General features: G+C 45.9%; 1 protein-coding gene across 6 annotated transcripts in view; it reads left to right on the plus strand.

Annotated features, from left to right (window-relative positions):
- PREX1 (phosphatidylinositol-3,4,5-trisphosphate dependent Rac exchange factor 1) overlaps positions 1 to 12,466 on the plus strand; it is a 222,185-nt gene that overhangs the window by 139,964 nt on the left and 69,755 nt on the right. For all 6 annotated transcript variants that reach the window (XM_038369848.2, XM_038369847.2, XM_043495591.1 and 3 more), the window contains exons 10-11: positions 1,644 to 1,791; positions 8,752 to 8,852. In XM_038369848.2, the coding sequence (XP_038225776.1) occupies positions 1,644 to 1,791; positions 8,752 to 8,852 (249 nt within the window). The remainder of the gene's footprint in view (positions 1 to 1,643; positions 1,792 to 8,751; positions 8,853 to 12,466) is intronic.

A 12,466-nucleotide genomic window follows, 5' to 3' on the forward strand; every position in this document is an offset into this window, starting at 1 on the left:
TGGAAAGCTTCATTTGACTCAGTACTTGCAAGGTCACAGAGCTATCAGTGTTTGGATTAGAAACCTTGGTGAGCTTCCCAATTCTGTGTGATCCTGGAATGAGCTGTGTAGAATGTTCATTCTAGTCTGCTGTTTACATCGGAGCTTGGGGAATTCGGTCATGTCAGACCAGAATGAAACGTGTACTATTACACTGGCTGTTTTCTATCACAAGTTCACATTGCAAATTAGCTTTGGCTACACATAACATCAGCATATTTGAATCAGATCATAGGATAGGGGAAGTAATACTAAGTCAGGAGGTCAACAGAACCAAAACCTTTAGGCAGATATTGGATACATGAAACATGCTACCTTTGCAGAATGAAATATTGCATAAGACTCACTTCTTAAGCACATGTACCAAACCTATGAAACAAATGCAATAACCATTTGAAAAAACTCAAAGGCAGTGTGGTGAATAATTGGTGGCCATCAGAGTTGTTAATTTTTGTTCAACTTTAGTTCTTCAAGCATAAAATAAGGCTAGAAGGGGTAAACTTGGCATCCTTTAGAGATAATTATGTATCGGTCTATCTAACTAGCCTTTCAGGCTGTTGCTTTAGTCTATAAAGTGAATGTATTGCTGGTGAAAGGTGCCAGAATACAAAAACTGGCAAACGAAGTCCTCTGTTCATTTGCCAGATGGGTACAGCACAGACAGCAGCAGTGTGTGCTCCCTCCATGCTCTGTCCCACCCAAGTGCCTTAACCCTCAATGGCAGGGGCAAAAAATTAAGATAGTTTCCATGGTCTTTCATAAGATAAGAAAGGCCAGCTGTGACATGGATGCATGTTCACTAGGAGCTGGAGTCAGACCAATAGGTTCATTTCAGACTAGCCATCTGGTTGTTGCAACTTTCAATCATGATTAAATTGGGCCACATGCAAACTGAGAGCTGGAAGGTGACACCCTTCCTATATCCCATCACCACTCGCCTAAGTCATCCAGTATCTCTCCAGCTGGCTGCTTGATATGGTAGCCACAGTGTATCATCTAGCACAGGGGCATTTATAAACAGCTTATTTACTGGCGGTAAACGGAGGAATCAGTGTTCATATCTAAATTGGGTTTAAGTCAGGGTCTGGATTTAGTGTCAACAGAATTTTGGCCCCAATGATGGAAGTCTCTTAAAATCATCTGTTCTGACAAAATTTCTGTCATCTTGAACTAATTCTTGTGAAGGTTACAGCGGCACCAGGAATGAATGGGGAATGATTTGTTTGTTTTTTTGTTTGTTTGTTTGTTTGTTTGTTCGTTCCAACTCGCCCATGTTCTCAGTGCATGTTTCTGAGAACATTCCACTATGTGGGATGTGATGAAAGCCTCGTGTTTGGGGCCCTTTGTTTCTGAGCTGATGATCTCCATGGGAAACACAGAAGAAAGGCTGCAAGCTTCACCTGCGCACTGAACCACCCATCAATTTTGCATCCAGATTGTGAAGGGGCCCATTTTTCCAATACTTGTAAAATAAGACACTGCCATAAACTCTTATTGTCCCGTGTGGCTGCTGCTGCTCTGTGTATGCATCTGGTCTCAACTTTTGGCTTTGAGCGAATGCTTTGATGGCCAGGATCTGAGGGAACCCCTGCTTTGTATTCCAGGTCTGAAACTGGGGATGGAGCGGGATGCATACGTCATGATTGCGGAGAAAGGAGAGAAGCTGTATCACATGATGATGACCAAGAAAGTGAACCTTATCAAAGACAGGAGGAGAAAATTAAGCACTGTTCCCAAGTGCTTTCTTGGCAAGTAAGTGGTGTTTGGATTGAAAAGGCCCTTTCATGCCAATTAACCGAAGGGACTGGGTTTTCTGTGGATGGTATTGTGAGGGCAGATCAGCTGTGCTTTGCCAGGGCTTAATCGGAAAGGCCATAACCCCCATTACAGCTGCAGTTCATTAAAATTAATCATTAATTTCTATTCAGTGCTCTGCGCAGGCTGTACAATAGCAGCACATTCCACTGTGGAATATTTCACAACAATTATTTCAGATCGGCAGCAGGAGTAAAAAAAAGAGCCTAACCCCCTGATAGCCCACCTGTAGGGGATGCTTTATGAGCAATGTTTGAACCCAGTAGAGCTACACCAGCCTCAGTATCAAATCTAAAGTGTGTTCATTTAGTTATTGCTCACCAGAGACAACGTAAATTGAACAGGAGACCTCATGTTTTGTAGAAGTAAGGGATAAAAAGGACTTTTCTATGGGAGAAAACTCTCTGTCAGGCTTGACATTAGGAAATAATTCTTAACCGTCACAGAGATTATGTCTTGGAAGAGACACTGTGGAGCTGCCAGAGCGCCATTACAAGAGGCGGTCAAGGAGAGATTAGATAAGGCACTAGTGGGACTATTGTAGGGAAATGTCCTGCACAGCTCACAGGGAGTCAGAGTTGGTGACCTGAGAAGACTTTTCCGACTCGGCTGCCTATAGTTGAAATTATCAGCTGGGAAAAAATAATTTTGAGAGACAGCTTATCCAGATACTTCCTCTCCCTCCTGTGCCCAATCACTGTAGCGAGGCGGTTTGCATGCAGCAGGCCTTGGGTGTATGTGAAGTGGAAGTGATGCACTGTCTTTATGCCTGACAGATGGCAGTCTTGATGGACAGATTGGTATTCCTGGTAGAGTGAAAGCGCTTGGCTCCTTTTTATTTTTGCTACATTCACATGGAAAGTTTGGGCTCTGGATGTGAGGCAAGTTCTAGTATTTCCTAGTTTATGCACAACCAGAAGTGCCAGTCTGAAAGGTTGTGTTCTCACAATAGAATAGCAGGGTTGGAAGGGACCTCAGGAGGTCATCTAGTCCAACCCCCTGCTCAAAGCAGGACCTATCTCCAATTTGTGCCCCAGATCCCCCTACATGGCCCCCTCAAGGATTGAACTCACAACCCTGGGTTTAGCAGGCCAATGCTCAAACCACTGAGCTATCCCTTCCTCCTTTACTGAGTCCCTGTATTTTATCTAGTTTCAAGAGTCATGGAATTTCCTGGTCAAGCCCTTTCTTTTTAAACATACTCCTTTTGGTATTGTAAATGTTTCACACTTTCTTCTGCTCATTGCCCTCAGTCCAGCCTGGCAACAAGCCTGATATTCCAGTCTTGGAAACCTGATGCAGCTCTGCCAATGCTCCACAATCCTGATCCCTCCTAGGACCCATAACCTACCAAAGCACTTTAATCCTGAACTATTGTGTCTCTGCTATTTCATCCAGAATGCCACTCTTCTCCATAAAAAGTAGCTTTGCCAGTGCACTTCAGCCTTTACCTAAAGCAACTTTGCTATTCTAGTCCTGGGCTCCCAGTACAGCTCAGCCAATGCATTTCAATCTTAGCCTTTTTGCAAACTTGTCATTCCATTCCTGGGCTTGCCCTGAACAATTCATTTCAATGGTGACCTGCACATTTGCGGGCCATTCCAGCCCAGGATCTCAAAGAAGTTACTGTCGTGTTGAATTGTGTACATTCGCGCCAACTTCTCCACTTTCCCCTGGGTGCTCGACTCCCTCTTTGCCCCTGGCCCTGCCCCCACTCCACCCCTTCCATGTGGTCCTGCCCCACCTCCATTCCAACCCCTTCCCCAAAGTCCCCACTCCAACTCCGCCCCCTCCCTGCCCCTATTCCAACCCTTTCCCCAAATCCCCGCCCCGCCTCCTCCCCTGAGCGCGCCATGTTCCCACTCCTCCCCCTCCCTCCCAGCACACCACCAAACAGCTGTGTGGCAGCGGCCGGGGGGGAAGTGCTGGGAGGTAGGCGGAGGAGCGAGACGCGGCGCGCTCATGGGGGGAGGAGAAAGTGGCAGAGGAGGAGGTGGGGTGGGAGGGAGGGGGTCTTGACTGCCAGTGGGTGCAGATCACCCACTAATTTTTCCCCGTGGGTGCTTGGTGGTATTGAGGTACAGGCATGTGTCAGCTGAGAATAAGATTGAGGCTGCTAAACTCATTTCACTCTTGCCCTTAGACTATCTCACAGCATCCTACTGCACTAGAGCAATAGCTCTAAATGAGTCAAGGGAGAAAGTGTAGCTGTGGAGGGAAAAGCTAACACTGATGTGCTGTGAACTAGCCATAACTGCCTCCCACACTCTGATGTTATGAAATGTTATAGAAATATCAAGTGTATTCATTTTTTGGACTTTCTCTGGAATTTGATTCCAAGGAATGATTTATTAGAGAGTAAATCCACCTTGCTAAAGGTGGATTACTTCTCTTCAGGTGCACTGGCAGACCATCCAGGTATGCGAATAATCATACTCTGTGAAAGGGATGCTTTAGTACCAGGAATGCATTTGCCACAAGGGTTGCTTTTTGTACTTTTTTTCCTGAGTTTTGCAATGTAGAGGGGTTAGCAACCCTAGAAAGTTTCAAATGTGTCTGAGCAGATTGGAGCAACCTAAATGGGTTGGAAAGATTTTTCTGTGTATTTCTTGAGGAGCCAAAACCCAGTAACTTCAGGGGTTGGGAGAAGTGATGTGGCTGTCAGAATTTAGAATTAAGACTAATCTAAATTATGCTGGGGACAAACCAGGGATCCTACAAGTGTCAAGGGGGCTTATGGCAAGCTTTACCCCACCTCCCAACCCCACCTGAGCCAAGCAGAGCTGAGTATTTTCCCGTGGTCCCTATTTAAGCCGAGGCAAAAGTGTCCAAGCACCTTCTTGCCCCCAAGACCTAAGCTGGCCATCTATACCACTTTCCACCTATTGAAGTGAAAATGAAATGAATGACCATATATTTAGGGCTTTAAAGTGCATTTTATTGAAATAGAAAGGCAGGAATATAGACAATTCCTCAGAGAGATTTTGTTTAAATACCAAGGGCTAAATTCTGCCCGCACACACGTGCATACAGCTAACACTGAAGTCATGTATGTAGTAGAATGTGACTCTAAGGACATTCCCAAATAGCACCAAATTAACTAACACATTTGTGTTAAGCACTGGTTGCCAACTTTCTAATTGCAGAAAACCAAACAACCCTGCCCCACCCCCTGCCCTGCCCCTTCCCCGAGGCCCTGCCTGTATTCTGCCTGCTTTTTGAGGCCCCGCCCCTACTCATTCCATCCCCCTCCCTCCATTGCTCGCTCTCCCCCATCCTCGCTCACTCGCTCATTTTCACTGAGCTGGAGCAGGAGGTTGGGGTGTGGGAGGGGGTGAGGGCTCCGGCTGGGGGTGCGGGCTCTGGGGTAGGGCCGGGAATGAGTGTTTTGGGATGCAGGAGGGGGCTCCAGGCTGGGGCCGAATGCTGGGAGGGAGTTTGGGGGTGCAGGGTGTGGGCTCTGGGAGAGAGTTTGAGTGAGAGAAGGGGTTCAGGACTGGGTTTGGGGTGCAGGAGAGGGTGCAGGGTGAGGACTCCGGGAGGGGGCTTCAGGATGGGGCAGGGGTTGGGGTGTGGGAAGGGGTGCGGAGTGCATACTCCGGGAGGGGGCTCAGGGCTGGAGCAGGGGTTGGAGTGCGGGAGGGGGTTCGGGATGCAAGCTCTGGGCAGCGCTTACCTCAGGTGGCTCTCAGAAGTGGATGGTATGTCCCTGCGATCCCTAGGCACGTGGGTGGCCAGGGGGCTCTGCACGTTGCCCGTGCCCGCATGCACTACCCGCACAGCTCCCATTGGCTGTGGTTCCTGGCCAATGGGAGCTGTGGAGCTGGCGCTCAGGATAGGGGCAGCATGCATAGCCTCTCTGGCTGCCCCTGTGCCTAGGAGCTGCAGGGACATACCAATCACTTCTGGGAGCTGCACAGAGCCATGGCAGGCAGGGAGCCTGCCTTAGCCCCTCTGCACCGCTGACCAGACTTTTAATGGCCCGGAGCCACCAGGGTCCTTTTTGACCGGGCATTCTGGTCGAAAACCAGATGCCTGGCAACCCTAACTTTAGGGTAGATTTTGCTGTGTGCTGGGCCTCTGGCTAAACTCTAGAGTGGTGTACCCCATTCCAGACATACAGACCAGGGAGTGAAACTGTGTTTAGATACCAGGGGGCAGACCCTCAGTTGGTACAAATTGTTCATTGATTTGCGCTATGAAAATTTATACCCTCTGAGGATCTGCCCCCAGATCTGAGAGGGAGGCTACAGCCCTTCCAGCTCCTGCTTTTTTTGTGTAGAACTAGATCCCTGGAGTTTGCTGGGACTCCCCAATATAAAACAGTTCTCTTTAACTATAAAACTAAGAGCTGATGGAGAAAAATAACTGAATACTGTTCCAAAGACCCTGAAGCCTTTAGCAAAATGAGATGGTTTTCTTAAGTGCTACTTTAAGATTTCTGTGGCATTTGATTCTCAAGCAAAATTAGTGTTTGCTCTGCAGGCTTAATAAATTCTGAGAAGTATGTGACCCAGAAATATTGGCAGCTGCTGGACTGTTGCCAAAAACATCTGTTTGAAGCCAAAGAAGGACAATTAGGGAGTTTACAGGATGATGGAATTTTAACCTCATGCATTTGTTAAGCAGGAGGGGGTGGGAGTGCAAATTGCCAGGTAGACAGTTGAGTGATCATTTGCACACACAGTTACTTGATTTCCATGACTTCCATGCACAAAGGTAATAATATTGCAGGTAACTTTCCCTACAGTTTAATTGCATGTTAATTTATGAACTAAATGTGTTTGAACATCAGACCCTGAGTGTTTAATCCGGTCTCCCATGAGTCCCTGGGGCTTAGTTCCTCATTTCATTTGATAATGACCCCTTCTGGCAGACAAGGAGTAGCATTGACTGGCTCAAAGAAAAGACACATCCTACCTTCTTCACCTTTAATCCATGGGGGAAAGCAAAGGATCGCCTGAGCTACAAGAAGAGTTCATAGTGTTTGACATGGGGAGGGATAGCTCAGTGATTTGAGCATTTGGCTTGCTAAACCCAGGGTTGTGAGCTCAATCCTTGAGGGGGCCATTTAGGGATTGGGGGCAAAAATTGGGGATTAAGTCTGCTTTGAGGATCAGGTTGGACTAGATGACCTCCTGAGGTCCCTTCCAACCCTATGATTCTATGTCTCTCCATACAGGAGTTATTTCACATACTCTTTCCCTAAAGTATTAGGTGCCAGTCTTCCAGCCCTCAGCTTTTACTTGTGCACACACAAAATCATGCATTGGCAAGTATGCACCTGTACTTTGCAGCTGCAAACTCATCTGCACATTCTAATGTTTGTACATGCCCTTTAAATAACCTAACACCTGTTAGCACATAAGTGTATCATTTGCACCTGCAAAGCCTATTGGGAGCTATGCCAGAGAGATACAATGGAACATGCATGCGAATCTGCAGGGACATAATTAGGTAGCACAACTCCTATTCCCAGTAATGCGAGTGGAACATCTGATTCCCACCCATCTCTCTGATAGTTTATTTCCTTATTCAGAATCACTGGGAGACCCTTCTAAGATGTTGGGCTTGATACATCACTGTTTTACTCTGGTCTTTTTACAAACTGTTGGTTTCCATGCGATGACGCTGGTGTAACAAAGCAGTTCTGCTGCTTTCTTTTTGCTGTTACAATTACATGGTAGTCCCCCAACAAGCTGAAGCTGTTTTTTATTGTTGTTGTTCTAAAAGCAAAACAGTTACATTACCTAGGCTGGGATGAGTCAGCCTGTGATAAACAAAGAAAGACTAAAAATGCTGCATTAAAAGCCCATAATTGGAGGCACGGATGCTGGTTTTGATAAGCAACAGCCCTACACAAATTGGCAGGCACCCAACTGGTTTATTGAACTCAGAGTTCCCATATGTTGCTCTGCTTTCAAATATTCCATTTGTTCTTTTCAATGAATTTTACACATTCTGGTGTAGTCCCTGATTAAACCGACAAACTTGCTAGGTCCCCCAACGGCACTGCCAGTGTCCCATTCATCAGGCTGGCAACATTTATATTTTCTATACATACTGTCACTCGAGTCACACACTACATAGCTAACTGTAATCAGAAGTTTTCCTCTGCCCTGTTTGCAGCTCTGCCTTCATCATAGAAACAAGCTATGTGTCAAAGCACTGTGATTCACCTGCTCATTCAGAATTAGTATCCCACATACCACCAACTTTTAGTAGGGTAGGAGGGATTGATAATCATTTAATTATAAGACAGGAACCATCTTTAATGCAGTGACCTTAAATTAGCCTATCAACAGGACTTGAACTCAGTCTGAGTCTACTCTAATTTACAATGATGTAACTCTATTAAAGATGATGGAGTTACACCAGTGCAAAACCAGTGAGGGAGAAGAATCAGACCCAATGAAGTAAGATGAATATATCTTTCAATTCAAGCCATGTACATTGCTTTGATGGATACCAGGGTAAAAATATCATTTTCTATTTGTGATTTATTGTTTTTTAAGGGCATCAGTACACCTTCCTTTCCTGCTCTCATTTGGGAGTCTGGAGCGCTCATTAAAATAAGTCTCTGTTGTAGCCCTTTTTGAACCAATTGGACGTTCTTTCCCTCCAAGTCTGCTAGTTTTGGAGAATTAAGGGAAATGTTTCCCACAGGAAACATGCTTCATCTGCAGAGCATTTCCTACAGAAATGTAGGAAATCCAGCTGTCTAGAAGATGTGCCGTCATACCCTTCTGTGTCGTGTAGCCGAAATGTCGTGTAGATGTTAATGCGGTGCTTCAAGAAGAGAGTCATCAGTGGTTGGTTAATGTCTGGCAGAGACTTGTTTGCTTGCCCTTAGGGAGAGAAAGCTAATTGCTTTTGCTATTCTACTTCCCCTTGCAGTGAGTTTGTATCCTGGCTCATGGAGATTGGCGAGATAAGTAAGCCGGAGGAAGGGGTCAACTTGGGACAAGCTCTGTTGGAAAATGGCATCATTCATCATGGTGAGTGCTCTGTGTCATAGCAAGGTGCCAGATCTTAGTAAGACACTGGAGACATTGGTGTAAGGGCACTTGCAGTTGTTCACATTATTACCTGCACACATTAGCTGTAACCATATGACATTCAAACAGCTTCCCTCAACGTTTGCATCAAATCCTCATAGTCCCACTGTGAGAGGGCATTTAACTCCAACTAGCATTAATGGGAGTTATTCCCATGAGGGGGCCACCTTTGTGGTAGTTGTGTCATTACAATGACTCAGCATCCATCCTAAGGCAAGCCTGCATCTCTCCAATGACAGGCTGTGTGACGGTCTTGTGAAAATCAAGGCTGTTTGAATCTTGGAATGAGTAACAACCCTAAGTGGCATATGCAGGAAAAGTGACCCTTGAGTTTGAGACAAATGCATTACAGAGTAAGTGGGTCCTTTCTCCATGCCTCTTAGCTGTTTTACTGAGCAAGGGAGTAGAAGGACAGTATTCCAGGTGCAGTGCCCTCATCTATGACAATCCAGGCACTTGTCTTCTCTGAGGGCCAGATTTTCAGACTTTAGATGCACAAACACACCTAGTCGGCCATTTATGACTGTAATTACTTGACTTGCATGTACCATCTCATGAGTTGCGCGCGCGCGCACACACACACAGAGGCCTAAAAATTGTGTGTTCATTTGCACTTAATATTTTTAAAAATCCATCCATGAGCAACAATTCCAGTCCTGATGTATGCTATCGAACACGAGAGAGGAGAGCCGAGTTGTGCAAATCAGGAAAGGGCCAGAGACTTGAGTAACAGGGAGGGCTGTGGCTGACTGAGTGTAGAGACATTTGACAATTTCCCTTCAAAAATGAGGGTCAGCCTCAGGAGCTGCAGAAGTTAGGAGTGTTTTCTGTACACAGTATTCTCCTTATGCCGTGAGATTCCTAGCTATAGAGTGAGGTAGTAATGGGGGCGGGGGACTATTTGTCCTCTCCAGCTCACTTTCCAAGAGCATATCTTTTTAAAAGTGTCATGTGACTTTGTTGATGAAGCACAGGAAATGTCCCTTCTATATGAAATCCTAGGGCAGATTTTTAAGGCTCTGAGGCCTCTTTGTATGAGCAGTTGCGTGAACGTTTGCACACCTGATTTGTTTGAAAATCTGACCCTCTCCCTGTATTTCTAGTCAAGCATGATTTTTCTCCTGCTTTTTGTGCCCTTCAAAACCCAGATTTCTCCTGTTCTTTCCCATTCTTTTTCCGTTTCAGAAAGCAGAATAACTCAGTCATGTACAATTTAAACAGTAGGTGCCCCGTTTCTAGCCATTAGGTGCATGTGGCTGGAAAATGCTCATCAAGGGAATAAGAATTTTTTCCTTAAGGTCTTAAGTCACCAGTTGTCCACATGTCCATGCAATCTCTAATCCAGTTTAAATAGGGGAGCTATTTAATTAGACTCGTATTGCTTTAACACTAATCTGTTGGCATTACAGCTCCACAAGGGCTTCTTCCAGGTGATTATTACAGTGTTAAGAAGTGATGTCTGTTGTCTTCTCTTAATCAAAACAAAGGGAAGCCTTTTCTTGCTGTGTGCTAATACCAGCAGCACCAGATTTCCCCATGCACATGCACTTCCACTGCCAACGTGCAGACACAGTCATTCGTTTGCACTCACACTATGGGCCAGGCTTTCAGAAATGCTCAACTCCCATTTAGGCAACAAAATAAGTGGCCAGATTTTCAAAAGTGCTCAATACCCAGGAGCTCCCGTTGTGACACCGATGTCTTATTTACATGCCTAAATAGAAATGGAGCCCTAATTGTGGGTTCTGAGACCTTGAAACTATGGCCCATGTGCATATGCATACAGATATTGCATACTCTACACACACACACAATCACTTGCGCAGCACAAGAAGCTCTTCTGAGGCTGCATGATCCAGTATTGATATTTTATTACAGCTATCCATGCTGCTATAGCTGACCACCCTGGCATTGGTCTGGATGTTCTTAGATGTGATTTAGCAACTATCCCAACAAAATCTCCCAGCACAGAGAAACAAAAATAGTTAAATATTACATTCCATCAGAGGCCCCTGACAAAGAGCAGATCCCTAGAGTTTAAAATATTGCCTGTATCTAGAGTTCCTATTGTCACCTGGTGACAATTGGCATACTTTAGAAGGCACCTTCAACCCTATTTTTAGCTGAGGAAACATCCCCTGTAATTAGGCTATGAGTTTTAATGACATGAAAAGAGTCACAATATCCATCTCCTTATCTTGAATTGAGTTAAAACCAAAACACCGCAATGTAGCCCCACATTAGGCAATGTGTCTTATCTTTTGTTTTTCACTTGGTATAATGTGACCGTTGGGAGAAAACTGCTGATTCTCCCAGCCTGCCTGACCTCCTCTGGGAGCAGGGCTCTGTTCAAGGCAGAACAGACCCTGGCAGATCACAGACTTGCAGGAGTGCTGAGCTTTGTGCATTTTATCACTTTGCTTCCTCATCTTCTTTAATCCTGGCTCCTTTATCTGAGGCTGCTGATGTGTAAGTGACAGCATGGTACGCATAGCAGCGAGCTAAAGGAGTTTCATCAGAACTTTGTCCTAACCTGTGCCAGGCACAAAGGATCAAAGGAATCTCCCCGCAGGACCAGTTCTCAGTCAGATTCAGAAGTATCAGACCCAGAGCATTCAGACTCTCAATGAAGGAAGAGTCAGCAGCCATTACAGAGGGCATCAAAAATTCCCCATGTATGAAAGGACTTGAGAAACTTCTGAACAGGATTATATGATGAGTTTGCCTTCAGTATCAGGCAACTGGACTTGATGAGCCTACAGGTCCCTTCCAGTCCTATGTCCAGTGTTCCTATGTCAAAGCGGTGATTAGATTCTGCAACATGGAACCAGTTTCACCCTTTGAAATTTTATACAATCTTTCCTCCCCGCCAAAGAGAGGAAGCAGCATTAGATACCCACAGGACAGGAGGTAGATTATAGGTAGTTCTGCCCAATCCCCAAATATCCACAAAAGAACATTCTTTGCCTTCTAAGGGTTGGGCCCGTCCACTATGCAACTCAGACAAAAACCTGGGACTAAACTGGCTCAGGCTAACTCAGTTTAAACAGCTTTGGCCAGCCAATGAATCCCCATTCTCGTAGGTTGGCCAAATTGCATCTAAATTGAGCTAGTCTCAAATAGTTTTAAACCACATTTTAAGTCAATTCATCAAGCACAGTTCCCAGCCCAGAATATAGGGCTTCAGAAAAAGGCATGGGGCTACCAGCTAGTTTTGGTCAGTCATATGCAGGGGTGAAAGTAACATTCCACACTTACCAGTATGGGGGCCAGTTCCAACCCCGGAAGGAGCGGGGCCTAGGGCGGAAGGGGTGGGACTAGGGGTCAGCATCCTCCAGCCAGCCCATCCACACTGCCTGGCCCACGCCACGTGGGGCTCCAGCAACAATTTAAAGGGCCTGGGGCTCTGGCTCTTTTAAATCGTGGTCCTGGGGCAGCTGCTCCTTTTGCCTCCCACATTGGTGGCCCGGGGGGGGCACAAAAGGGGTGGTGACATTAAAGTGCTGCTGCAGCAGCACTTTAATGTCAGCTGAGTACGGGCCGGTACCAGCGGC

Source organism: Dermochelys coriacea, chromosome 13 (assembly GCF_009764565.3).
Source record: "Dermochelys coriacea isolate rDerCor1 chromosome 13, rDerCor1.pri.v4, whole genome shotgun sequence".
Taxonomy (NCBI): Eukaryota; Metazoa; Chordata; order Testudines; family Dermochelyidae; genus Dermochelys; species Dermochelys coriacea.